Raw genomic sequence first — 27,000 nt, 5'->3', positions numbered from 1 at the left:
AGATTTAGAATAGAAATGAATAGTTCTGTTGGAAGGGGCCTACAAGTAGTCCAACTGCCAACTTCTTAAAGCATATTTTATGGTTTAAATAAAATGGAGACAAGCAAGGAACTTCACAGTGCTTCCCATGCCTCTGGAAATTATTCGGTATATCAGAGTTTGCGCATATAAAAAGTATTTGCCACATAGCCAAAAGTAAATTAAAAAGTTAAAGCAACTATTTCTGCCAAAGATTACTTCATAAATTAATGGATTTTACTACGTAAGCGTTTGACATTACAAAGCAATTATTTTTTGTCACATTTTTTACTTGTAACTGATGAAAAGTTCCTTAAAGAAGTACTTTTTTCACCGCTAAAAAAGGGGACAAGAAAAGGACTAATTTTCCAGCTTTACATTAAGATCCATCAAGATTACCATGAGAAAAACACCTTCTGGAATGCCAGAAAAAGCGTTGATTCTCTGCAGAGAGAACAGTCTACATTTAAGTTATCTTTTGCATTTTCCAAACTAGTAGTTAAAAAAATTTTCTATCTACTGCAGAAAGCTTCGGAGCCCTGTGCCAAAGCACAGTAGGACAGCAATGAGACGTGGTACCAAAATCCTCAAAGAATTTAAACTTGGTTTAAGTTAATTTTAAAAGGTAGGATAAACTTTTTTTTTTTTTAATTTTTAAATTAAGCTGTCATCTGCCAGTTTTCTGCTGTTCTACTTGGTATACTCTGGGCTTTTTTTTTTTTCAGTATACTTAAACTATAGTATTCACTAAGCGGTCGTGTGTTCAGCAATCTAGATCACAGTTCCTGCATATTTCACAAAGCTGCATGCGAGAGTCAGAAAGGTCCTGAGTGGAGAAAAAGTGTTTACATTGCATTTGTAGATGTAATGTAAACACTTTTCCCAGGGGACGGGCAACATTTTTTTTATGTACATGGGAATGTGTTTCTGCCCCGCATGTAAAGAGCTGAGTGCTCACTCACTGCGGCAATCGGCAAAGTCCCGGTGCTCTGCCGTGTAGTGCTTGCAAAGTCTCCCCAGGATCAGCTTGTAGTGCATCAGTCTCTGGATGGGTTTGAGCAGAAACGTGTTGAGGGGCAGGTAGCAAACCTTCTGCAGCTCAAACTCCTTATAAACCATTTCCAGCTTCTTTAGACGTTTAGTTGCTTTCTCCAGTTCTGTCAGGACCTCATCATGTCTCTGCAGGTAACTGGTGAACTCCTGGTGAATCGTATAAAAGATTATTCAGATCAAAGGATATCAGTCTTTAATAGGTTTCACAGTGAATAAGAAAAAACACCCACTCCCTGTTCTACTTTTGGTTCTGGCCATGATTATACAATCCAAGATGGCATATATTGTCATAAGCATTGACAAAATCAGCATTAACAACATTATATGTTTCAACAGCTTTTTTTAAAAAAAATAAAAAGCATTAAAAATAAAAATATTTGCTTGGTTGTCCTCTGTTGACTATTTACTGAAGAACATTCCTGAGATTCCATTATTTCAATCCTTTATCTACCTTTAGAGTACGCATATTCCTGAGCATGACATCTCCAATGCGTTGATAATCTCCTTTCATGTGAGCATTAGTTTTTCCTTCCCTGAAACACATATCAGGAGATGAAATAAGAAGGTGAAGTACATGGAGATCAAGAAATTTCAGTTTCCTTCCTCCGCTTTCCCTTGTACTTCAAGCCAAAATCTTCAAGAAACGCTTCCCGGGTATCTGTGAATACTGCTTTATGTCTGTGAAAGGACTGCTTTAGTAAAATTAAGCAGTACTAACATTAATGCAACCTCTATCCATTTTTAGCCACTTGACATTCCCATTTTACTGTTCAGGTTGAAAATTTAGTACAATAAATATGGAAGCTGCATAAAATATCAAACATAGCCACGCTTACAAAACTGAGAAAGGATTAGAAATGAATTTTTGAAAGCCCATGTCAGAGTTTAATCTCTCAGACTTCAGAAAAAATGTCGTAACACAATCCCACTTGAATTTATAGATTTATTTTTGTTCTGACTTAGTTATGTTAGCCACCTCCTTTTCAATGGTAATTAGATTCTACTATATCACATCTCCAGTCAGGAGAAAGTAAAACAAATGTTAAAAGACTAAAGACATGCTCTTTAAAATAAATTGTGCTGCAAGAACTGAACTCTAATCTTAACTACCAAAATAATTTCTTAGATTTTTCACCCAGAGATTCATTAACTGGAAGGTATTGAAAAGCACATACATTATTTTTAGGACCTTGTGTTCCTTCTCTTTTCTAAGGCTAGAGAGAGAACCCCCAAGTTATATTAACGGTTGGACTTGATGATCCAGCCTAAATGATTCTGTGGTTACAAACCCCTTGTTGTGGTGCACAGCTCACATGGCTACAGAACATTACGTACAAGGCAGCGCCTGGAAAATGGGCTTTGCAACATGTATTTAGTTAGTTTTTAAAAACTATGTTTTTTTAAAATACCTTTTCCTTAATTCTATTTAAGCAGAAATACCAATTCAAACACAGATTAAGTACAGTTCTGACAGGAGGAACCAAAGCAGCCCCCCGCTTGTTGTCCCTGCCCCACACGTACCAGAGTGACAGCCTTTGCTCAATCTCTTTCAGAAAGCCTCGATGAAACTCATAAATGGGGTCTATGTTAGAGAAGAGTAATGTCATCAGGCCCTCTGGCATAGCATTCTCCTTGATGACTGCACTGCGAAACCACTGCCAGAAAAATCATAAATTCAGTGAAAAATGATGATAAATTCCTCTATTTAAGAAATTAATCACTAACATACAAAATTCTGCTCCTGCAGCAATGGGGAAGGAGAAAGTGTGTGCACAGGGAAACAGCAGGAAGGAAGGAGAAATACTTAGGGAAGATGTAATCTGGGAAAGATAAGAAGATGTAATTCCTTTTCTTGCCAAACATTACAAATATGAGGCTTATTATTGGTTCTGGGCACAAGCACATTTCTTAATGCAATGATGAGATGGTTGGTAATGGCTCTGAATTACAGTCAATTACCGAGTAGCTGCCACAGCTGATGTTACACCACGGCTGGGACTTCACCGCAGATACAACTGCTCTTTCATAAAACTTGGAGCCCTGTGCAAGTTATTCACAGCTGGAGGCATCTTGTTGCGTGTCACATACCGCACTTTTTATCACTTTGGGTTCCCTGCTTTCTGGCAGGGACATGAACAGTACAAAAATCCTCTGAGCTGCCAGATGTTCCCCCATCTCTTAGGAGAAGTGAGCCTGTAGGAGGAATTTGAGTGAGATGGTGCTCACCGAACTCACAGAGACCACCTCAGCTGAAGACATACAGCGTTAAGGGACTCAAACTTCTCTTCAATGAAATTAAAACAATAGCTAATAGAAACACAACAGTCAGTGTTCAGACCTGGAGTACATGAACAAAAAGCTCTTAAAGAGAGAGTTGAAAACTCAAGCTGTCCTCCAAACAAGGACTCACTTATCTGCTCCAGGTGAAAGAAAGGAAGGGAAAGAAAAAGCAGCAACAAAAAAAGACAAAACTCCTCAAAACCCTATGGATCCTTAACAGCCTTGGCTATTTTTCATCTGCTCTCATGATCTGAAGGCACAAAGAGCAAAGCTTCCCACGGAATACTGCAGACATGATGACTAGATTATAAGCAGAGCTGACAGCAAGGACCATCGTGGAAGCTGAACGGAAAACATTTTGAGGCTGTCCCTGTTGACAGTTTTCAAAGACAAAGTTTGCCTAAGACATCAAAACGACATGTGATGTAGCTACTGGAGCTAACGATGGAAGTCCAGAGAAGACACCTGCTCTTCCACGAGGGCCTACAGAACAAGGAAGGTAACAGCTACATGGCTCATGGGTTATGCTTTATTATAGGGTTTTCTTATTCTGTTACCTGAAGAAATTCCAAGTCTTTCCACACTAACAATTACAAATCTGTTAAGAAAAGGAAAACATTAAAGCAAGTTAAACCCCCTTACCACTGTAATAACTTCCAGATCCTTTAAATACGTCCGTTCTGTAGCAAGAATCTCCTTTGCTATGAAATATGCCTTGTCGGTTGGATAGCGCTGAAAGAATACACAGTAATCAACAAGTATTAAAATATATGTTCTATTCATTAATAAGCACAAGTTCAACCCTTCCATGCACTTCCCCTTGCAAATGGAGCAGCTGATTACTAATAGGGCACCTCTGTATTCAGTACCATATTCTCAAATACTGACTTTACTATAAAACACTATTTATGTTTCAAGATCATTAACAAAAACTTTCCTTTCAAAATCAAGGGAGCACTTTACAAAAATATGGAGACAGTTATTCCAAGTTTCCTAGGTTTTAAATACTCCTCTAATCAACCCAAGTACAGCAGATTTGCACTGCAGTCCTTTTCCAAAACTATTCTATTTCCACTTACAGCTTTTACTAAAATCCTTTGAAGATCTTATTAATTAGTTAAGAACACAGAAAAATCAAACTACATCAGTTGTTGGCTGCATGGTTGCTCCAGGGCTGCTTTTTAAAGAAAAGAGAAGAAAGAATGGACGTGGAAGCACAAAGGAATGAAATGGTGCAGAGAGATGTTCTGCAGCTGCAATGAACAAAAAACAGCGTTAGCCTGAAAATATACATTATTAAAAATCACATAAGTATTATTACAGAACTGATCACATTTCAAGTTAAGATGCTGCTTTGTCTCCTTAGCTTAATATGTCGTACCACAGTTCTGTGCCAAATCCTCACCTGGTGAAAATAAATGACAACAAATCCATTTGAGTTACATCAAACCACCTCTGCCCCTCCCAAGGGTAAGATAGCTTTGAAAATTTTTTCTCCCTTTTCCTTCTATATACCAAGTTAATAAAAAATTCTCTTTTAAGAGATGCTTTGAGACGCCATCAGCACAGCTACTCAGAGCTTCTAAATCCTCCATCTCAGTGTTGCTCAGGGAGGAGACATTTTCCTGGCTGCTCAGTAATACATCTATTGAGCCCACACTGGCCACACAGGATCCCTGAAGGTGTGTATGCCCAAATAATTAATTTTGAGAAATGGTCCAGCCTCTTTTCAGGTTATTTTATGCTAGTTACTGTAGTCCCACTCATCAGGCCCCTCCCTAGGGGAACCAGAGGATGTACTTCAACATACTTCTATTCCCTCCACAGCCATCCTCTTAGCTTTAATGTACCTTCTCAGGTACATGGTGTCAGGGGAAAGTCCTACCTAATCTTGGCTGCAGGTATGTTTTATTTTTTCTTAGTCTACTTACCTGACCGTAGCCTCATAAACTCTCAAAATACTGTTGAACCTCAGTGGGCATCCTCCTCAAACAGCCTCTTCCCAAAGGATCATGTTTCTGACCTCCCTGGAGATGACAGCTCTTACCTCACCAGCTTCCCCCGTAGCACTGACCTGCCCTGAAACACCCTCTTTATCAACAGATGGAACAACACACTCGAGCCAGACTGTACCTTCAGCGTCTCCTACACGATATGAGAATTTCTGCTAACAGGTATGGGTTTTGTGTAACACAGCTTTGTGTACGCCTCCTCCTGGGCCCTGCACAGGATGCTACAGTGCGCAATGCCTTTAAGGAACTAAGTCGTATGGAAAAATATTTTCCCAAGGGAAAGCAAAACTAGGCCTTGGAACCAACCACAGGCTGTGACAACAGGAGATCACAGGGAGCCTCGTCTCTGTAGCCATGGCAGAGATGACCCTGCTGTGGGCTCTGCAGAGCATCACTGCGCACACGCACACCTGCTGGCTTCATCCCTCTCCTCTGCATCGCCGCTCTGCTCCGGGACTCCCTGCCAGCCTCCCGACCCACCTGGACCTGCCAGCACCTCATACCCACTTCAACAGTTGCTTAGAGAGCTACCCTCAAGCTATGCGTACCATCTAGAACTTCAGAACTCTGGAAAGGACCCTGTCCGTCCCCAGTTCACACCCTGTGCTTTTTCCCCTCTCTCAAAGATATTTTTCTGGATTGTTTCTTCCTTAAAAACTTACAGAACATGAAGATGCACAGAAACACTGTGCCCACAACCTCGCTCTTTTCCTAGCTTGCATGGATTACCTTTTTCATCACCTTTGAGAATGTCTGCAGGTTCCCACTTTATTCTCCAGCTGACTGCATGCTAGCCTCAGGCACAGATTATCTATTTCTCAGGCATCTTCTCTTCCTTTCTCCCTCCTCACTGCATCACCACATTCTGTTTACTCTCTGAAGTTCTTGCTGCTGTCCAAATCGCTTCCTGCTAAAATGCAGTGCCCTTAATTTTCTTTCTTTGTGTTCTTATACCAGTCCTAACTGAATCCCCTTGTGCTGAGTCCTGGCAGCAGAACTTAAAAAGGACAAAGATAAAGGACAATGAGACTAAGAAAGACTCTCCTGTCTACCCTGCACCTAGATCACAATGTTACAAAACTATCTGGAAATAAACAAATAAATAATAATTCCATGTACACAAAAACACGTAACTTCTCACTTCAAATGCCAGACTTGAGCAGTGTTAAAAATTACTCTGGGTGGGCGAACTCATCAAAAAACCCAAACCAAAGCAGCACAGCCTTTATGCTGCTTTAAACTGCTTTGCTACAATCATCCTCCATTAGAAAAGGAACTGGGAGAAATCTGCCAGTAAGATGAAAGAAAACCACAGTGACTTAAAAAGAAGAAAGTAACAAGAAGACTCAGCTTTCTCAAGGTTTCAGTACAGCAATATCAGTGTCACAGCAGCATGGAGTGGAAAACACACACTGCAAGAGTTGAAGAGTTTGCTGAAAAGTTTACATGCAAATGCCCTGACTGAGCAGGGGGAATTACAGTGGCATCAGTACGCTTCAAATCAGAGCTCAACAGTGATATTGTATTGTTACATTTTTCTTGTACAATAGAGCTGTAAAACTGCTATGAAATTTTACTTGGTTAAATTTAACCAATTTAACATTGGTTTCTGCCAGGATTTGTTTCACTTAAACTACCGTCTTCAAATGGACATCAAAGCCTTGGAAGTCTCAGAAGCTGACCAAACTTAAGACAATTACAGTAAAAAAGTTCCCTTTCAGGATTCCCACTTTTATACATTAGTTTCAGCCTGAAAGATAACTCAAGCTGCTGAAGTATCAGACTTGATATGAGGCAGAACGAGGCAGAAAGGACTGGGCTTCAGCATTCAGGACAGATAACACAGTCACTGCTCATTACTTCCAGGCTATGCTATGCCTACTGTAAGGATAGATGAGACGAAAAATAATAATAATAAAAAATATCTATTAAAACCTAACAGTAGAGTGACCAACGCTAAAAACTCATAATGCCAGCCCACAATATAGCAGACTTCAAGCTCAGCCTTCTCTATTACAGAAGAACTTGCTTGTATCTGGACATACATACTGTACTATGTACAAATCACTGAAGCTTTTCCAAACCTTCACAGTATCAGCTGGCCTTGCCCTACGTCTGCTCAACAAACATGGCACAAAAGGCCCCATTTTATGGCCCTTGGCACTTTTACCTCCAAAAGCCTGAATGAGATAGCAAGGCTGAAAGGTGGGTGAAGGTGGGTGAAGGTGGGTGGAAACAACCCACAGAGATCTATCCCAGTTCTCAGTTATTGGTCAAAACTTCCTCTCTCCTGCAAGCACATATTCATACCACGTCTGCACTACGGGTGGTTCTTAACAGCATCGCACACTCTGGCTCAGTTATTTGTCTCCAGGAGAAGAGTGCCTGGATGATTGTCCTGCTGAGCGCTGCTTGCGTCCCTCGTGTCACAGCACTTAGCTCCACTGAGCTGCATGGCACGTCTCAGAAAGATCCCTCGGCATCCAGGAGCAATCACAGGAGAAGTGTGCTTTGGAAGCACTAAATCCAGAGCAGCACCTTTGCTCACGGTGAGATTTCTGTATGTTCCCTGAACAGCTGAGAGTCAGGACATGCAGAGCAGAGATCTCTGGATCATCAGCTGAGATGAAAGAAGAGTGAGCATGCTTGCTCCTGCTGGCACCAAGAAGTACCCAAAGACATGGTGAAGCAAACAGCATAGGCCCATGACCTTCTTGCCTGAGCATCCTGACAGAGGTAAGACAACCAGAACATTGGGTGGAGCAAGCAGAAGACCAGGAGTAAAGAGCACACAAGATGGTTTCTTCTTTGAGGCTGCACAGAAAACTGGATTACAGTGTGGCCACTGACTCCATAAGAAATGGAGTCTGGATGGTGGAGCCTTCGTGCACTGCAATGGAAGGTCCTGGATCCTTCTCAAGCACCGAAGACTCAGCAAACCTGGCTGCTCACTCGCTCTCTGCAAGCAGGCAAGGAGAAGCAGCTTGGAGAAAAACAGTCACAGAAGTTTGGTATTAGGTGGACTTGTCTATCTTACCAGGAGAAAAGCAGGGTACTGCGGAGTTTTTCAGATACTATATAACATGCCTTACAAAGGCAGAGTCTGGTAATTTGTTATCTACATCTGAAAAATAGCCAAAGAAAGCATGCGTCAACATATTATGCACACGCTCATTTATTTCTCCTGAGTGCCCCTGAATGCTTGGAGTCATTGCTTAAGAGGAGCTGGCTGGACTAGATTTCAAGAGGTCCCTTCCAACCTCAATGATATTGTGGCTGTACATTCTTGATATTCCTAGCAACCACTGGGAAAGCCTGACAACAGGGTGCAGTGTGGATAAAAAAGAAAACCTGAATCACACACCGACATCTGGCCATCTCTCTCATTTTGAAAAACTGTGGAGGTCCGTGAAGCCAGTGCTTACCAAAGCACACGATCTGATGTCAGTATGAAGCGGTACGTCAGCTTTGCCACATAGACCAGAAGAGGCTTCCTGCACAGAGTACGTAAGACTCTGGAGAAACTCCTGGGAGATCTTAGTCAGAATCTGTGGACTACCACCACTTACTTCACCTTTCAGAAAGGCTCTGCAGCATTCCAGTGTGCAGGAGGACATAGATATAGATGATGCTCTGGGGCAGAGAGGCCTTGCTCAGTGGCAATGAAGCACAGAGCGAGGAGCTAAAGTTCATGTCTCAAGGACTAAAGGTGGAATTGCCTCCAGAACAAAAACATTTTATAATTAGGAATACCTGAGAAAGCAAGGGTGAATCCTGAGCTCTTCATGGGGGTGAGGAAACTCCTACGTCATAAAACATGCACCTTCCTCAACTTCGCAGCTTTCTGTGGTGATGTTGGGGAGTTCCCAGCTAAGGCAACCAGTGCTGACTGGTGGAAAGGAAAGAAAGAAAAGCAGCCTAGGCTAGAGATCAGTACCTAGACATAAGCACATCTTGAAGACCTAGAGTTGTTCCTGCTTTGAGACTCATTGCTGCCACAAGTCAGGGGCATTTTTTGCATCCCTCTTTATAGAAAACAAGCCCCAAGCTTCCACAAGGCTACCGCACCGTCCATCTCTCACCAGACAGAAGAGTCAGCCATGGAGAAGGCAGCGCCAGTGAGCCAGCCAGCCCTGCTGGACAAGTCTGTGACTGACTGGGTGTAAGAGGATGCACTGGGTGTAAGTGATGCCTGCTGCTGAGAAAGCTAAAGTTGAGGTCAGGTCCTCTACAGTGTGAGAGGAGACACCTCAGGACCACTCTAAAGGTCCTGTTATGATTAGAAAGAATAGCTTAGACAACAAACATAGAGATGGACCAACGAGATTGTGGTGAGACTGTGTGGGAAGTTAAGGAGCCTAAGAACACACCTTATATATTAACAAATGTTAGCCCTGTGCCATTCTCTACAGTGGTAAATGAAATTATTTTAGAACACATTTTTATTAGTGACACTTTGCACAGATAGCACAGTCCATTGAGCTGACCGGGATTAAACGTGATAGCATTCAGCAAAGACAAGGCCAGGTTCAACATCACTATGTGACACAATTACTGAATGAGCTAAAGGCAACTGATTTCCAAAATGAACAGTCATCTCCCCCACCAGCCTTTCAGCGTACTGCACTGGCAAGAATCTCCTTGAACAGTTCACCTGCTTTGGAGTGTCCTTTATACAGTCTCAGCACAAAGACAAGGCTTTTTAACATTCTAACATAACAGTTACAGTACAAAAAGCACCAAGTGCACTGCTATGGTTTTATATCAAATACCTATCAACTGTTTCTCCCAAACAGCTCATCTCAGGAACCCACATCCCTTAAGAGTATCTCAGTTGGGAAGGGACCCATAAGGATCACTGAGCCCAACTCCCTGCTCCTCGCAGGGCTGCCTAACGCTGAACCATATGACTAAGAGCGTCGTCCAGTCGCCCCTTGAGGCTTGGTGTCATGACCACTTCCCTGGGGAGCCTGTTCCAGGGACTGACAACCCTCTCAACAAAAGATGTTTTCCTGATGTCTAGTCTGAACTTGTTGCCATTCTGGGGTATAAAAGGCAGATTTTGAGCCCAGCTCCCTGCCGTGCTGGGGCCCTTGGCAGCAGTTCCTGGACCCTAAAACAGCAGGAGGTGGTCCCAGCAGCAGACACCAAGACGACCCCTATGCCAAAAGGGTAGCAAGGACAAGATTGTGGGGGTCTTTCGTGTGCGTATGGTTGGACTCGGTGATCTCAGAGGTCCTTTGCAACCATGAACATTCTGTGATTCTGACGCCTGCCACAGCAGTGAGATACACAGATCTGACCAAACCTTCAGCATTACAGTTTTTAACACTAACCACCAAACACACCTGTCTTACCACAAAATATAATGCAATCAATATTCAGTGACCAGCGAACATAGCTTCTCACCTGAAACCATCACTTTTCTCATTAGGTAAACTCCCAGGCACATCACTATCTTTCTTACCTTGCGTTTCATTTCATCATCCTCTTCTACCCTGGCACCGCCAGCATCGCTGAGGACAGGACTCAGAAGAGGAGATGAACCCTGGCCAGCTGCGTTCAAGTTCACCTGAAACGGCGGGTTCAAGCCCAGAGGACTCTTCAGCAGGAGGGAAGAGAGCTGAGGATGGTCCACTGGAAGGCCTGGGTGGGAAGAGAATGAGAAGATGGAGTGGAAAAGGAGAGAAAATGGTTTCAAAGACAGTGTATCTAAGACAATTACCTACTGTTACCGTAAACCATAACTGCAATCTCAAATTATTTAAAAAAAGGCAAAAGAAAAAAAAAAAAGGCATATACATCCAAAGACTTAACTGCGTATTTCAAAATAACCAGGGTTCCCTGCAACCTAGCTGTTACATGGCAGTGCAGTACGGACAGACACCTTTACAACTGCATTTAAGGGAAAGGATAAACTGGTTAGTGTCTAGGAAGAAGTGCTCGATCCTGCTGGATTTTGTTGAGAAGCAGCAGGGTTCTCAACACAGGATCATACTGCAGAAAAGAGTACAGCTTTTAATTTTTCCTTTTAAAAGTAAGAATTCGTTTTCACCCCAGGGAAAAGCTAGGACAAATCACTCCAGTACTCTCCACTCCAAAAGATAAGGATCATTAAAAATACACTCACAAATCAGGGAATCCAAAATTGTGCTGATGGGAGAGGAAAACACATTGCTATACAAAAAGGGCGCATGCAAGAGATTTCGTTCCTGGCTCTTCAAAGTACACAAATAACCTACCGATCTCAAAGGAAAACTATTTTGCAGCACTGAGCATTAATTGGATGGTCTCGCACACAGCAAAATCTGGCTGGAGGAGGAGTAGTGTGCACTGCTTTGTTTTAGGTTACTAATTGTCAATCTTATTTTCATACTATTATTTAATTTGTGGACCCTTTAGATATTACTGACAGATAAGACACCATTACAGTGAATTTAAGGCTATGAACAGTAGCTGCTCTCCTCTCTCCTGCAGACTCCTTAGTGACAGCAGGCAGACACCCCTTGGGGCTTCACAGTCAAAGCAACCTCTCAAGCTGTGCTTTTTTGGGACCAAACGAAGGTAACGGATGCTCCAACTACTCATGCTATGCCCACAAAATTAGTAACTAACCTCACCAATTGTTTTTTCTGCTCTTCCCTATGATAAACAGATAAGCTTCGTCAGATCAGCCAACTAAGGAGTACCAGGCACTTCAGTATCTACCGCTTCCAGCACACCACTCCAGCCCCCAGCCACACACACAAACCCACCCAGCATGATCTGGGGTGTGTTACAGGCAGAGAGCAAGGGCTAAATCACCTCAATGAAGTCAAAGGGAAAAATCAACAGCGAAGCCAAAAACGCCAACTCATCAGTTCCCACAACACTTAAAAATCATCCCAAAAGGCTTTAAAAAAAAAAATTAAAAAAATCAGCCGCCGTGGAATATCCACACGCACAGGGCACGTGTGCTGGAGAAGGAGTCAGGAGCTTTGGGAATCAGCAGGAGTGACCATGCTCTCCGGCTCAGGAAGCAAAACGCCTGCGTGACAACGGGGAGGGAGCCCGAGCTCCTGGTGTTTTCACATTGACAAATGCAGGAAGCTAAACAGTGCTGCACTCCGTCACCTGGAAGAGATTCAGATCATCCAGGCTGCAGAGTTAACTATTAATACACTAGTCAAGCACAGTCATTCCGAAGAGGATTTTTGTTTCTGCCTGAGCATTTTTCATTCCCACTGCTTTTCCTATCAGCACAGGAAAGGAACAAGGTCTGGCATTTGTTTCACCGATACAGGGACGTTACTGGAAGTTTGCTTTTTCACGTCCAGGATGGCAAAACGACATCTCAAAAACAAGCAAGCTGCAAGTTCACAAGGGCAAGGAAGTTCTATAAATTCTTGGAATTTAGCATGATGTAGCAACACGTTCCAGAATGTGTAACTTGAATTGCTTCCGGATAGAACGAATGTTCGGATACAAGGGGAGCAAAAGGGGTATAACTTGCTCCAAACTCCACTGCTTGCCCACGTCAGTCGAGCTGTTCCAGTTTTTATCCCCTCCAACAGGAGGAGCTGGCCATTTAATTTATTTCAAACACTTGCTCATTTGCATCCGGCAGCAAAAAATGCCCTTGCCCAAAGGCAGAGAAACGTAGGAAAAGGAGAGGCAGGTTCAGCTTCTCAAGCAGCCCTGCCGCAGAGGCGCAGGGCGTCCCCTCTCACGGGGCAGCCCGCAGCTGCAGGCGCCCTGCGCTGCCCGGGGCAGGAGAGCCCTTCCCCAGCACGTCCCCACGGGACACCCCACGGGACCCCCGCGGCTCCCGGCCCCGGGGTGAAAGCAGGACAAGCTGAGGAAGGAGCTGTTACAGCTGCACCTCGTCATGGGGCTGTCATTAATGTGACTTCCAAAACAGGCCTTTCCTAGGAAGGGCCATAAAATGTCATGCAGCAGCTTGGGTTAGCTTTGTTGCTAACATTTGTTTAAATGTTTGCTATAAACTCAATATGAAGGCGTATCTTGGCAGATGATGTTGTAAGCATGTAATGAAATTTTCGTTCTCGTAATCCAGCAGTATTTCTTCACTAGAGCAGCAAGGGGGGAGCTTGCAGTCAAACAGCTAAGATGTACCACGATTCTCCATTCTCCGGAAGGATGGACAGTAAAAGAAGAATCCATTCCACAGCTGGAGCAAGACTTGCTTCTTTCCACACAGAAAGCTCCTAACTTAGTGGAAACATCGGTGCGAAGATCAAAATGCGTGAATGATTTTTTCAACATCAAATCCTGGTGCACTGAGGTCTCCCCTGCCCCGCAGGCAGCAGTACCCTCCAGGCACATTAAAAGGGATGTTTCCATGTTTCAGCATTCTGCGTGAAGTGGAAATTTTTCCTCTACGTGTAAGTCATAAGACAAACATCCCAAAGCGGGAGGGGCCGCCGTAAGCCAGAGGCAGGGTGTCCACACCACACACTGGTGTGCCGCGCTGGAAGCCAGGCCCTCCCACACCCAGCTGTGCTCCGGACACATCTCTGCTTCACATCACACACAAATGCATTTAACTCAAGGCAACAGCAAAAAATATGACAATTTGGTGTTACACTCCACATACTCAAAGATCTTCAAGAAGACTAATACTTCTTAGTTAATTACGCTATGTAGTTATAACCATGTATCCTTAAGCAAACATAAACCACAGCTTCATAAAAACATCGGCATGTATATAATTAAAAAAAAATAAAAAATTAAGTCACAGTAAAAGATTGCAAAAGCACTGTAGTTTGCATGAACACAGCTATGGGCTTCAGTGAGGATGTCAGCCTCATCTTTCACAGCTACTGTATAATATTCTCAAGTCAGTGTATTATTGTTTATGCTGCCTCTTCTTTTGTCCAGGCTTAAAAATGAGAAAGCCTCTCTCTAATATATAAAACCATGACTTAATAAAGACGTTTGTCCACTCTACTTTTTACTGAGAGGATCTTCAGTGTATACAGGTGTGAAGGTTCATACTCAAATTTGAAAAAGAAATATGCTAAGAATATTATACAAGACCAGTCACAAGAAGTTCATTAGGGGATTACAGAACAGCCTTAGCTCAGCTGCTGTATGCATGGCCTTACCTTGTATTTTCTTCAAAAGTACTCAAATCCCACCCCCCTCACTGCCGTTAACATACAGTTGGTTTGGGGGGATTTTATTTTTTTTTTTGCTCAATACATCTATTTAGTTTCTTATATCCAAAATCTGTTCCTTTTTGCCTGGCTGGCTAATGGAAACACAGCAGAGATCTTGTCTAACTCGTCAGGCATTTCACAGGGAATACTCTTTTTTACCACTTGCAGATTTCAGAGATGTGGCTAGTGAAGGAAAATGTTGTAAAACTATTACCTGGTGTCAATCAGCAATGCTAGAGAAAGCAAGCCAAGAGCTTCCAGGAAGGATGCGAGAAGAAAGGAGGATGCCAGGTTTTAAGCCTCACTGGTAAGTTACTACATCAGCAGTTCTGGTTCCACATTAGGAACAGCAGCAGGTGACATGCCAGGGAGATGAAACCACCTTCCCCACCAAGCTTTGAGAGTAAAAAGAAACTGATACATTACAATTACAAGTATTTTCTCCAAAAAGAAAAAAAAAAAAAAAAAAAAAAAAAAAAGAGTAAAATCAGGAGCCTCTAAATTTCTGCTGTCTGACATCAGTTGTGCAATGCCTTTACTGTGATAAACTACTAGAAGATGTCCAGATACATATACTAGGACTATTTTCTTTTTTGTGGTTTTAAATCAAGCTAAATTGAAGCATGCTTTTACAGTAGTTTAGGGAGAGTATATTTCATGTTTTGAACTCTCACAAAAGGAAATGGGGGGGGTAAAAAATAAGACTTAAAATTGCGTATCTGAGTTTTAATTGCAACTTTAATTTTAAAAGTGGCTCTGGAAAACTGGCATGCAGAAAAACACCTCATTTTTCTGTGTGCCTTCAGAAGCATGTCAGCTGACAGGCAGAAAAAGCTTTCGCCTTTCCCCCACCACCCCCTTGTCAGTACTGTGTAACTGTAGAAAAGCAAAGCAAAATTCTGTTTCTTTTGGAAAAATTCTGGTCTGTGGGAAATGTTCAGCTCCAGCAGGTAAACAGAGGTGGTCCAGGTCTGAGCCAGAATCTGGACTTAAAAAAAACAAACAAACAAACAAACAAAAATCACTGCGGCCATGGTGACGGTAAATGAAAATAGGAGAGTTTGATTTTTCAGATCTGAAATATCAAATCCAGGTTCTGTCATACCTTACATTACCAAGATCACTGGCTGGCTGATGTTTCAGAAAAAGAGAAGCACACAGCTCACAGCTTTGTGGGCTTTCCTTCCAGATTAATCCAATTTTAAATGGTAAAAGCTCTGACTAAGGGAGTAGGCCAGTTTATTAAAATACAGACTTTGCTAATTATATTAGAATTATAGATTAGCTTTTACTAAAAAAAATAAGTAGAAGCAGACTTCATTTGGGTTTACACTGAGATAACAAGCTTGATAATAAGATCAAGCTTTTGGCATCACTTCTCAGCTATTTTTCAGAGGATATTTCCATTCTTCAATCTAAATTCAATCAATTACACATAAAGCCAGATTTGAGTGCAAAGCTCAACAGAAATAAAAGGCAAGTACCGGTTCAGCAAGCTTTACCCTTGAACACTTACAATGATTCAAAAACAGACAAAAAAATAGCACCCCAATAACAAAGTGCATTATCGGATGTACTAAAATTTATGTGGGGTTCAAATGTCAGCAATTTGACTCCTTATCAGAAGGGAGTGCCCCTTGCATTTCTCTGGTTGATTCCCTTTGAAGATGAAACATTGTTATATTTTTTAATATTATTATTACTACTACACTACTACTTCAAACAGGTAAGATTCTCCTTATGCTACAGCCTTGAAGTGGCTGACCAGAAGATGAGGGAAGCTCAGTCAGAGCCCCCTCCTGTCCAGCGCCCGGCAGAACTCATCACATGCACAGACTAAATTCTTACTTCTAGACTGAAAGCGTTCTGCAAGCTAATGGACTACAGCTGAAATCCTGAAATAACCCCAATCTTCCTTATTTCAAAATATCACAACTAATACATTTTTTCCCCTGCAAATCTTCCCTTTAAAATAACAACGGATTGTTGGGAGATAGAGAATCCTGGGAAAAAAATTATCTAAGCGCCTAAAAAAAAAAATCATCCAAGAGACTTTAAATTCCCAGATTTCCTTCTGTCTTACACTCAAATGGGTACAGACAACATTAAACATTAGAACGTTGGTTTTACAGTTTATGTCCAGGATCTGGAACGACCCCCCTTCTTTCGCCACCTTCCCCGCCTTGTGGAGGCTACGCTGCTTGTGATTACAGACTGCAGACTGGAACTTCTGTACTGCCACGGGGTTACACAGAAACCTCTTCCTGCTGTATCGACAGCTTTCACCTGTCTGTGCTCAAACCACGACTTTGCCCAAACCTCTTTTCGCAGCATGGCTGAAAGGAACAGTCAGGGTTTCAACCTAAATTGCTTCTTTATGGCAGGTATGTATTTTCCTTATGTCTATGTAAAATTGGTTTAACTTTGCAACAAAACCGAACGACGCATAGTTAACCCAATTCAAACCCTGTAATAAAGTAACACAACATGCTATGTTCTAAAATATCCTGATGTTCAAAAGGAAGTCAGAGTCAATTCCGCCCGATGGTTCCTGCTTGCAGAAAAGAAGTTTTTTGGAGTAAGCTAGCCCAGAAACCTGCACAGCTTACTTTTGCAAGTACTACTGACTTTTTTTTTTTTTTAAAGCAAATGTTTATGTGATTCAGGAGAAGAGGATTTACCCGGACATTGGTCATAGACTCCTGAAGGAGAACGTTCAACCTAGAAAATATGCAATTGCCTCAATACTCTGTCTACAATAAAGGACAGGCTTCCAATAAAAGCCAATATACAGGAGAGAGTTCAAGTTAGCCAGTTTGAAAAAGAAAATGTTTCCACAAAAAACATAATTCCTATAATAAAATCTGACCTTTTAGTCCCATTTGTATCCCAAGCAAAGGGCTTGCACAAAACAGCCATTTGAAAACCACACACCAGTATTTGCCCCAGCTGTACTCTACTTCCAACAAAGTGGTACAGGAGGAAAACTGCCTGGACAAATATAGTAATAAAACTCTAAGATGCCTTGGCTAAGAGAACAAATATTTATTCTATTTCAAACACAAGGGGAATGCAAAATAAAGCTAAAAGGCCCACGTTGTCTTTTATATTAAAGTTTTCCTTATTTTATTGCATAAACAATTAAAATTATGAATTAGTACAAATCTGTAGGTTCATAACCAGAAATCCGAACAGACACAAAGATATTAAAAATCCCAACATTTAATTCAATAAAACATTTACCGTATGAAGTTCAAGAGATCAATTAAGCAATTCCAGCCCTCTTTTGTTTCCTCTCCTGAAAAGAGTAGCACCTATTTAACTGGGGAGTCACTCTAACCAAGGCACACATACCCCTGTACATACAGGTAAGGTCACGTTCCTTAGCCATCCGCAGGGCTGTCAGGAGCCACGCTCTCCGCTGCCATCCCAGCCTTAAGCATCCAAATAACAGCAGAATACTGCGACTTTGGCAAATTGATAGCAACACCTTCCCCACAAACCAGGTTCAATTTGAAACCTGCAATGCTACAGCTCACCCAGTGGAGCAATCCTACGGTGGCCCATGAGCAGGTAATAAATTAAGTGGCTATATGTTTGGAACTGTGAAGTCTCCCCATATTCACACAGAGTGTATATGTATCCCGTACATACACACATAGCATTTTGACAAGTGTACCGAAAGATCTATTAAAAACTCCAGGTAATGACTACAATGAAAACTGTATTGTATACTCATTCATTCAATCAATACTGGATAATCATGGCTTAGAATTTTTTGCAAAATGACAATAATGGGAATGACTTACCAACAGGTTTGCACCAAAAATCGTAACGATATTTATTAGTGTCTCTATGAAATCTTACCACTTATCATGATTTGCAACTAAGCAAAAACGACCACCACCAAACCAAAAAAAACCAACACCAAACCAAAACCAAGCCACCAACCCAAAACAAACAAACAAAAAAAATCCCTTAAACAAAGTCACCTACAACCACAATACAAATATATACAGGAAAAAGGAGATCAATAGTTGGTATTATCCGGCAACTCTGAAATTTACCGGAAATTAAAATGAAAGTTGAGAGCAGAGCATACATTGCCCTATTCCATCCTAAGATAAAATATGATAACTCCTGGGAAGTATACAGCATGTATTACTTGAATAATGAATGAGTACTTTAACATTACAAAGTCTACACACAATAGATAACACAGGCTAGTAAACTTTACCAAATGTTTTACTGGGTGGTGGATAGGTCAGAAAATATTCTATGACCTGTCTTTTGTGCAAATTAAAAGAGTTCCACTAACTACGTACAAACATATCAAAAATTCTGATGTAAGGCTTTACTTTTAGTAAATGTGCATAAACATAGAACGGTTGTAAATATACACACACAGGTCTACAGGTGCAGATTAAATTACTCACTCAAGACACACATTTCTTAGTGTCTTTCAGTCGCAGTGCAACGCGCCAGTTGAGTCCTGCAAGAGAGCAAAACCCTTCAGCCTAACTCATTTTGAAAAGCCACTAATATTGACACTGCTTTCTACAGCTGCACGCAATTGCTAAAATAGGCAAACAGAGAAGTGGGAGGATGGAAACCAGCCCTATTTCACCAAGGAGCAGGAGCGATGGCCCTGGCATGCTCCCCTCGCCCAGTGACCACCGCAACAGCTGGCGGAGGCAGAGGCTGTAGCAGGAGAATCAACTTGGAAACCCCAGTGGTTCTCTGCACTGGAAAAACACGGCACTAAAACCTGCACGTTGACTAGAAATGTAAGTACCTATAGATGTATAGATCTACCTCCCACAGATGGGGGCAGAAAGCAAACATGAGAGAACGTACCTGCGGAGTGTCAGTCAGGGGGAGGAGAGGACGACCACGCGCTCGGGGACAAGTGAAGGTTTGCACCTAGGCTTTCATCTGCTCCTACCACAGCTCCTCAAGCACTGCCTTCTGCAGGCGGGCACGCATGGGATACTCCACAAAGATCTTCTGATTTTTCTTATGTAATCTCCCCCTTTTTGTGCCATGTGATTCCTGCAGCAGCTTTCACTGCCTGGGGGCTGCAAGGGTCCCAGGTCTCTCAGTGAGGTGGCTGGCACCACTGCCACACCTGCCAACATATCACTCACCTTCTTGAAAACAAAACTTGTGTGCTCAGGAAAAAACCAGTTCCTAGTACCTTAGTTCCTAGTACCATCAATGGTGTAAAACCAAACCAAACCAGCAGGAGTAACACTGAGAGCTTAGCAGCATCTCTGGTACTCGGGACATAACCCGACACTGCACCGAAGTTCACAAATTCCCTTACACTACCTAAAGACAAACAATACGGAGAGAGAATGGAAAGCCCTTCCTTCTCTTGCCTTCTCCTGCCACCTCGAGAGACAGCTAGGGGAGAAGAAGATGCCAGGCACGGCTCAAACGCACTAAAGTAACTCACGATTGGCACTCGGGTTCCCTGCGAAGCACTGAGCCATCCTGTTCCCCTGAAGACAGGCTGGTTTTCCCTCCATCTCTGTTGGAAAGCAAATCTGAACTCACCCCTCGGGAAGAAACGATGAAGAGCCATTTCTCACAGCTTTCTTGCTAAAATACAAATTCTATATACTTAGGTCCTCTTTTGTGCCTCTCTGGGAAACCATGGATAAAACAACACAGCTAAGCATGCAACTACATCCTCATATGCTGGATAGCTTTGCAAATCAGAGAAACCCCAAAAGAAACCACGACAGGTATGTGCTATCGATTAGCAACAGCAGAGACACAGCCAGCAGGCAGCAGGGGCACGGGCAGCAGCACTGAACCCTCACACGACCTGCCAGTCCCCGCGAGGGCTGTCGCTGGAAGGCACTGAGCAGCACTGCCTTTGCCAAGCTCCACAACGCAGGGAGACAGGGGACTCGAGCCACGTGAGGGTCAGCGTTGCTGCTGACACCCGTAACCAAAACCTTCACCTGAATAGCTCCATGTCCAGGTAAAAGCTCTCCCCACCCCACTGCCACATCCTTACCTGTGGCTCCACACAGCTTGCTCTAAGCTAAAGGACCAAGATCCGAGTCACTCCCATTTCTTTAAAAAAAAAAAAAAAATCCCTGAGATTTAAAATTGCCAATTTGCATAGCTGCAAAATATAAAAAAACCACATTGAATACATCTTTTCAAATGAACTTCATTTCAAGAAAAAGTATTGGCAAGCCTTCTTTTTCCTAAAATCTTTTGAAAACCTAGAGAATTTAGCTAGATTTATTCCCATAGTAAGCAATTCTGGAAATTTTAGAGAGAATGCTTGTGATCAAGGCACGGAACATGAAACAAAAACAGACACAACTATATGTAAATAGCTGAATCCTGATTCTTTTTTTAAAAGATTGAAGAAATTAACAGCCTTGGCTCTAGATCTTTATCTACGTATTTGTCCCTGACTCTACCATGTGTAAGACAGTTTACAGACAGAAGTCCTTTTTCTATGTTTCTCTTTTTCTTTTCTAAGTTACACAATATAGTTAGTTGTGGGAAGGAAATCAGACTAACCGCCTAAAAACATACTTAGAGGTACCAGCTTTGGACACAACTGAAGACCTCCTCTAAGTGCCTATTTAGAAATGTCACATTACACATCCACGACATCATCACCACAGGAAGGAACAGAGAAGAGCCAGAACACTCATTCAACAGGAGAAAAACAAAACCAAACCAAAACGTATGGCACTTATAAACAAAGAGCAATCAAACTGCCGTACACTCCTGTAGGTCCAAATTAATACTTTTTTCTAAATGTGCTTTGATTTTTCCGTGCCACTGGCAAAGGTGTTAAGTTTCCGATGGAATAACAGTGACTCCACTCAAAGCCAATAACCACCACAGCAAAGCAAGCGGTACCTTGGTAAAAACTCAACTAGAAGAAATGGGTTTTACCTCCTCGTGTTCTATCACACCTTGAGAGGAATTCCCTTCAAGTTTCAGTTATCAGAACTTTGAGAAATTATAGAGGTTTGAGTAAAGAATGAAGGTCTTTTAATGATATATAGAGACCACGTTTAAGAAAATTGATGTGAATAATATTGAGCATAAAGTCATCCTTGTAACTGTTAAGCTGCTTATTTTGGAGGCGTTGATTGTACTAGTATTGCACTCCCTCGGTGAAGGACTGAAAACAGGCAACAGGGAAGCCCAAAGCCGGATGGCTGAAGATGACAATGCTTTCCATCACAGGCGTTCAGTCAGGTATTACATATTGCATGTTCTTGCTCATACAGAAGCATACTCTACAAAATGCTATTATGAGCTGAAGCCCAGAATTTCATCCCCCCGATCCATTGGGTCGGCAGACAGGAAGGATGTTTCACAACTTTTACTGTTTCATCTCAATAAATGTTGCTAAGTTTGATGTGACCAGTTCAGTAACTGTCTTTTCAATTACGCTTTAAACTTACAGATCAAGTCTCTTGTCAAAGTCACCCGACTAAAGAAATTTATAAAAGCAGTGAAGCTCTAATTGTTGTCTGCAGTATCTACTCCTCCTAAAATCTCAATTTCTCAGAAAGATTATGGCATTTTTTTGAATGCAGCCTGTATTTCAAAGAAAAAGTAAAAGCTATCACTGGGTTTACCACCACTTGTCTTCCACAGATAAAGGACACTTTTATGAATGAATTTGGAAGCATTTTTATGCAGAGTGATTAAACAAAAAAAACAAAAAAAAAGAAGCGGAGACAAAATGCAATAGGCATTAAGTGCTTTTATAGTCTACGCATGTATCTCCAAACTGCTGCAAAGTGTTTGTTGCTGGACTGCTGAAGGCACTTTCAAGTCAGAAAATGCATTGATTGTCTTCACAAGAAGTTTTGGGGACTGATATTTTCATTTGATTGTGTACACATTCCCTCCTCTAACCTACCACGTAGGTTATTAATTCTTCAAAGTATACCACAGACACACTGTGTAGGTTGATAGTTCAAAACTTTCCTTCATCATTGAAGATTGTCCAGTTTTTGGATTGTAGAAACAAAAAGAACCTGAAATGAAGACTCTCACTGCAGTGCAGGAAACAGCTCATTTATGGGATGCAGCTGCTTGTTGAGAAGCACGTGCAAAAGCAGCTATTGCATTTGGGTGGTGGAGGAACAGCATATTATATCAGACTCTTACAGATACATTTATAGCCAAAGAAATCCTTCAATATAATGTATTTGTGTGTCTCCATGAGGCAGCTGATGATCCTTCTCTGAAATCAGTGGTTTTTCCTAAATGCAGTATTTTGCAAATACCGTAGCCTAGTTTCACACATTCTGGATGCAGCGTGATGCATACGACGCAGCACCAAAGCTAGGATGCTTTGAGGGAAACTGAAGAGGTACATGAAAAATATTTTAAAAATCAGCTGTTATGTGATATAAAATCCAGCCACTGGATTGGAGTTTTCTTGCTTAAAGTGACTGACAGTACACCTTTTTGCCTTCGAGGTCTGAACAGCATAGGGGGTTCCGTCACAAAAATCAAGAATCAATCAACATGTGCCTTCTCTGTCCAGTCTTCTTGTGTGAGATTTTTTAAATTATTGTGCAAGTCAAAAGCAAAGTTTTCACCGGTGGCTTGAGCAAAGGGGTTACTGAAGAAAAGGTTTACATCCAGTGGTGCAGCGGTTTCAGAGTCCCAAGAGTCCGTGTCTGTGCTGTTGGAGTCCTCCGTGGTGGTAGGCGGGTAGCTCAGCTGCTCCAGCTGGTCAATAATGTCCGTGAACTGGAAGGCTGAGCTGGACTCGGAGCGGACTGAGCAGGCGGGGAAGTTCACCATGGAACTGGCCTCCGAGTGGTTTGCGGAGCTGTAGGCGTGGAGGGAGGACGTACCGTTCAGCGGCAAGTTATTGAGGGAGCTGCTCTCAGAGCGGTTGTTGATGAGCGAACTCGTTTCGGATGGGCTCAGCAGGCTTTGCATTCTGCTTGCTTGGGCTTTCACCTCAAACAGTTCCGAGGTATCTGATGGTCTCTCGTTGCCATTAAAATCACTCCCATCTTCAAATTCAAACTCATCTTCCATATTCATATCTACTGCTTCAGTCGAGTACCTGTCAGGGCTTGATTGGGAAGAGACTGTATTTTGCTGAAGGGCGTCTGTGGTTAAGCCAGGCGACTCTGACACACACTCAGAAAAATCAGCGCCCTTTAACTCCAAACCACTGTACACGTATGAAAACGCCTCAGAGCCCCCAGCAAAAAAGGAAATTTCTGCTGGGTCATCATCAATAAATTCCTCTGACACCTGTAACTGTGAATTTGTCAATGTGAAAAGAGGGGGACCCCGACTGCCATGCTGACGCTCTTGTTCAGCAACAAAAACACCTGTGGTAAAGTCATCCTCATCATTGTCATTTTTACAAACAGCAGCCCTGCTCTCCTTACTGCTCTTCTCTACATCTAGATCTAAACCACAAGCACTCTCAACAACAGGACACACAGGGTTACAGTTTCCTGCAACACTACCAAACCCAACACCTTGGAGCATGGGAGATCCAGGCTGCTGCATCAGTTTCCTCCCTGCTTCTTCTGCTGGCGCCGCAGTGTTTTTTTCTGGAATCCTTGTGTATGAGGCTCGGGGATCCAAAGAGGAAGGGCTGGTTTCTGCAAAGATGGGCAGGACAGGAGTAGGAGTGGCCGAGGAGTGAACTGAGTGGAAGGGGGCAGCTGCTGAGGCAGGAGACCCTGGGGTTCTCAAGCCCTCAGTGAATGGGACACTCTAAGAGGAAAAAAAGTAGAAACAAACAGATAAAAAGATTTTTATAATACATAAAACCAAACGCAACATCCAGTTCCTGATGCAGAAGGAACACATGCTTCAAATTTTCCATGTCCAGCAAACAAAACACTGCATATAGAAACAGATCCAGCATCCCCAGTAAGAGGGGAGGTCTTTTTTCCTGAATTCTGCTAAGCGGATGTGAAGTTAAATCCGTGTATTTTATAGCCTCTGCTGAAAAAGCATCCACAAGGGGAAGTAACACAAAACACTGACAGCAAAATCCTGTGATGCCTCCTTAACCTCTCGCATGTAAAGCAAGCCCATTTGGTGAAAAACTGATTTCTTGCCACTGACTATAGAAGGCATCTAGACAATGAACTCAAGACTTCCACAGAAAGCAGTCAGACCTGAAGACAAACTGATCTCTGAAATAATAGTATACTATAGAAGTATGACATCTTCTTACCAGTTAAGCTGAACTTAACTGAGAAAGGAAAGTATTACTCACTTTAAACATCATTGGCTACAACTACCAAAATTGATACCACCCACAAAAAGAAGAAAAACCGTGCATCAGGGACAAAGATCAAACAGCAAAAGCTATTCCAGACAAATGGATCTTGCAGATCACCTTCCCTTCACCGTCATTTTGGAAAGCTGGTTGTCAGCTTCCCTGGCTGCAGGATGGAGAGTGCTGCAGAACTGACCTGTTTTGGCACATCGGCGTTTGAAGCGCGGGTGGACGCTCTGACTTTGCTGTGCCTCCTGCAGAACAGAGAGTATCCTGTGAGTTTCCATGACATCAATCAGCCTTCTCCCTTCCCACTCAGCTACTTCCATTCTAGCAGCCAACAGAAACACCTCAAGCTGTATTTTATCCAGTTTTGTTAATAACTAGTTCAAGATTTGAAAAGTCACAAGAGTTGAAAATTAATGCAAAAGTGAGAAAATTACAGAAAATGGAATAAGATTGAAACAAGATCCAGATTGTTCCTACCACTGAAGGAGAACTCGAGAGCAACTTGGGGCAGAAGACTAAATTAAATAGCACACTTGGTTTAACTTCTTCCTTTGTCATCAGTATAAATATCTACAAATTAACGGCTTCAAAAACAGAGTAAGTTAATGTATAACTATTTTAGAAACAACTGACAATTCAGTCAACCATATCATTTATGGCATACAAAATTCTGTATGTTGCACTCCAAAAAGTGGTATCCTGCATCACACTCATGGTTAGATTCATTCTATATCAAAAATTTACTAGAAAAATCAATCTTTCATACAGAAAAGGAGCTCAACTGTAGTCCAAGACATTAAAAATATTTATTAGTAGTAGATTAACGCAAACTTAAAAAAATTCCTATTAAGTTTCTATAATCTTTCAGATGAAAGATTACAAGGAGTTTCCCACGTGTAGACAGGATGGTTTCATAGTCAAGTAAATGACAACTTTACAGTGAAAATGCACATTATTAGTTAACTTCTGTACATGTTTAGAAATTACTGAGTATTTAAGGTCACAGTTTCAGACTTGCAGATCTCAACTTCAGTTATGTGCTCTGCCACTGGCTACTTGCATAGCTAAAGTGACATGGAGGTAAGTCCTCACTAATTTCAGTGAATCTTCAAAACATACTGAACTTTTAGATGGCCAAAGTCACACATTGTCCACAGACATTAAAACGTAATACCGAAACTTTCCTAAGCTTCTTTACACCATCACAAAATGGTAATTTTTTTCTACATTTAGGTCTACCTTAAATTTGAGGTAGACCTCAGTACCTGAGAAGTCAGCAAATGAGCATACCTCCCCGCGTCATTTAGAAACACTGCAGTTCAGGAAATAAGGGCGCTGTGAAAGTCGCAACTATATTTCACCTTATGAAATTATTTACACCTACCTTTCATACGGGGTTTTCTTCATCCCACTGTCCTTAATATAATCCACTAGTTGCTTCTGTGTTCGTCCACTGTGAACCCACAAAAGTACAAACGTTACAAAACGCGGTGGATGAGAATTATAGATGGAATGACTTTAGAATGCTTCTTCCTTTTGATCTCATTTTCTAACATATAAGGAATTCAGCTTTAATAAATCTGGTATGTTTCTCCCTACCTGTATCTGAAGGATGACCCTCTCGTGAAGAACACCGCTTTAGCCTTTGGCTTTGGCTGGTCAAAGAGCCTAAAGAACGTGTGATATTCAACACAGATTTTCCAGAAGTTTTTACATTCATCCCTACTTCCCAAAAGAAACTCCAACGTATCTTGATACGGGCCCTGGAAACAAAACATAAAAGTTACATAGCACAGAAAACAGCAGTGGAGGAGAGAAGTACAAACAGGCGCCAACAATAAGATTCAGCACCCCAATGAGATTCAGTATTATGCTGTCACTTCTTATACGCCTTAAAGCAATGGAAGTGATTCTAAATGCAGTTTAAATCATTTAATAGCTTTCAAAAATATTTGTTTACCTTAAAACTGTAAAAATGTTTAAAATGCACTTGACTTTAGAAATGTGCTAAATATAATCCACCTTAAGAAATAAGGATCACAAAGTTAGTAATTTGAAAGAAATTAAAATATTTAAGTGAAATAGTAGCAATTTTAAAATACTTTTCCCTTACAAGTTCTGATGCTTGTTTTACTTCCTGAGATTTAGACGAGACTGGAAAATACTGTGTACACCAGTGCACAGTTATCACATGAAATTTCTG

General features: G+C 41.9%; 1 protein-coding gene across 3 annotated transcripts in view; it reads right to left on the bottom strand.

The window, feature by feature from the left end:
• The window catches only part of FARP2 (FERM, ARH/RhoGEF and pleckstrin domain protein 2), a 78,509-nt gene that overhangs the window by 11,654 nt on the left and 39,855 nt on the right, over positions 1–27,000 (bottom strand). For all 3 annotated transcript variants that reach the window (XR_001414207.1, XR_001414208.1, XM_014963006.1), the window contains exons 10-18: positions 26,397–26,560; positions 26,182–26,250; positions 24,985–25,042; positions 24,034–24,274; positions 10,831–11,009; positions 3,994–4,083; positions 2,593–2,726; positions 1,523–1,604; positions 981–1,218 (exon numbers count right to left, since the gene is read on the bottom strand). Coding sequence is in view for 1 of the 3 variants with exons in the window: in XM_014963006.1 (XP_014818492.1) it covers positions 981–1,218; positions 1,523–1,604; positions 2,593–2,726; positions 3,994–4,083; positions 10,831–11,009; positions 24,034–24,274; positions 24,985–25,042; positions 26,182–26,250; positions 26,397–26,560 (1,255 nt within the window). In the remaining 2 variants the exon portion in view is untranslated. The remainder of the gene's footprint in view (positions 1–980; positions 1,219–1,522; positions 1,605–2,592; positions 2,727–3,993; positions 4,084–10,830; positions 11,010–24,033; positions 24,275–24,984; positions 25,043–26,181; positions 26,251–26,396; positions 26,561–27,000) is intronic.

Source organism: Calidris pugnax, unplaced genomic scaffold, assembly GCF_001431845.1.
Source record: "Calidris pugnax isolate Ruff unplaced genomic scaffold, ASM143184v1 scaffold1156, whole genome shotgun sequence".
Taxonomy (NCBI): domain Eukaryota; kingdom Metazoa; phylum Chordata; class Aves; order Charadriiformes; family Scolopacidae; genus Calidris; species Calidris pugnax.
The sequence above is the reverse complement of the archived record's forward strand: the minus strand, read 5'-3'. Positions and strand labels throughout refer to the sequence as shown.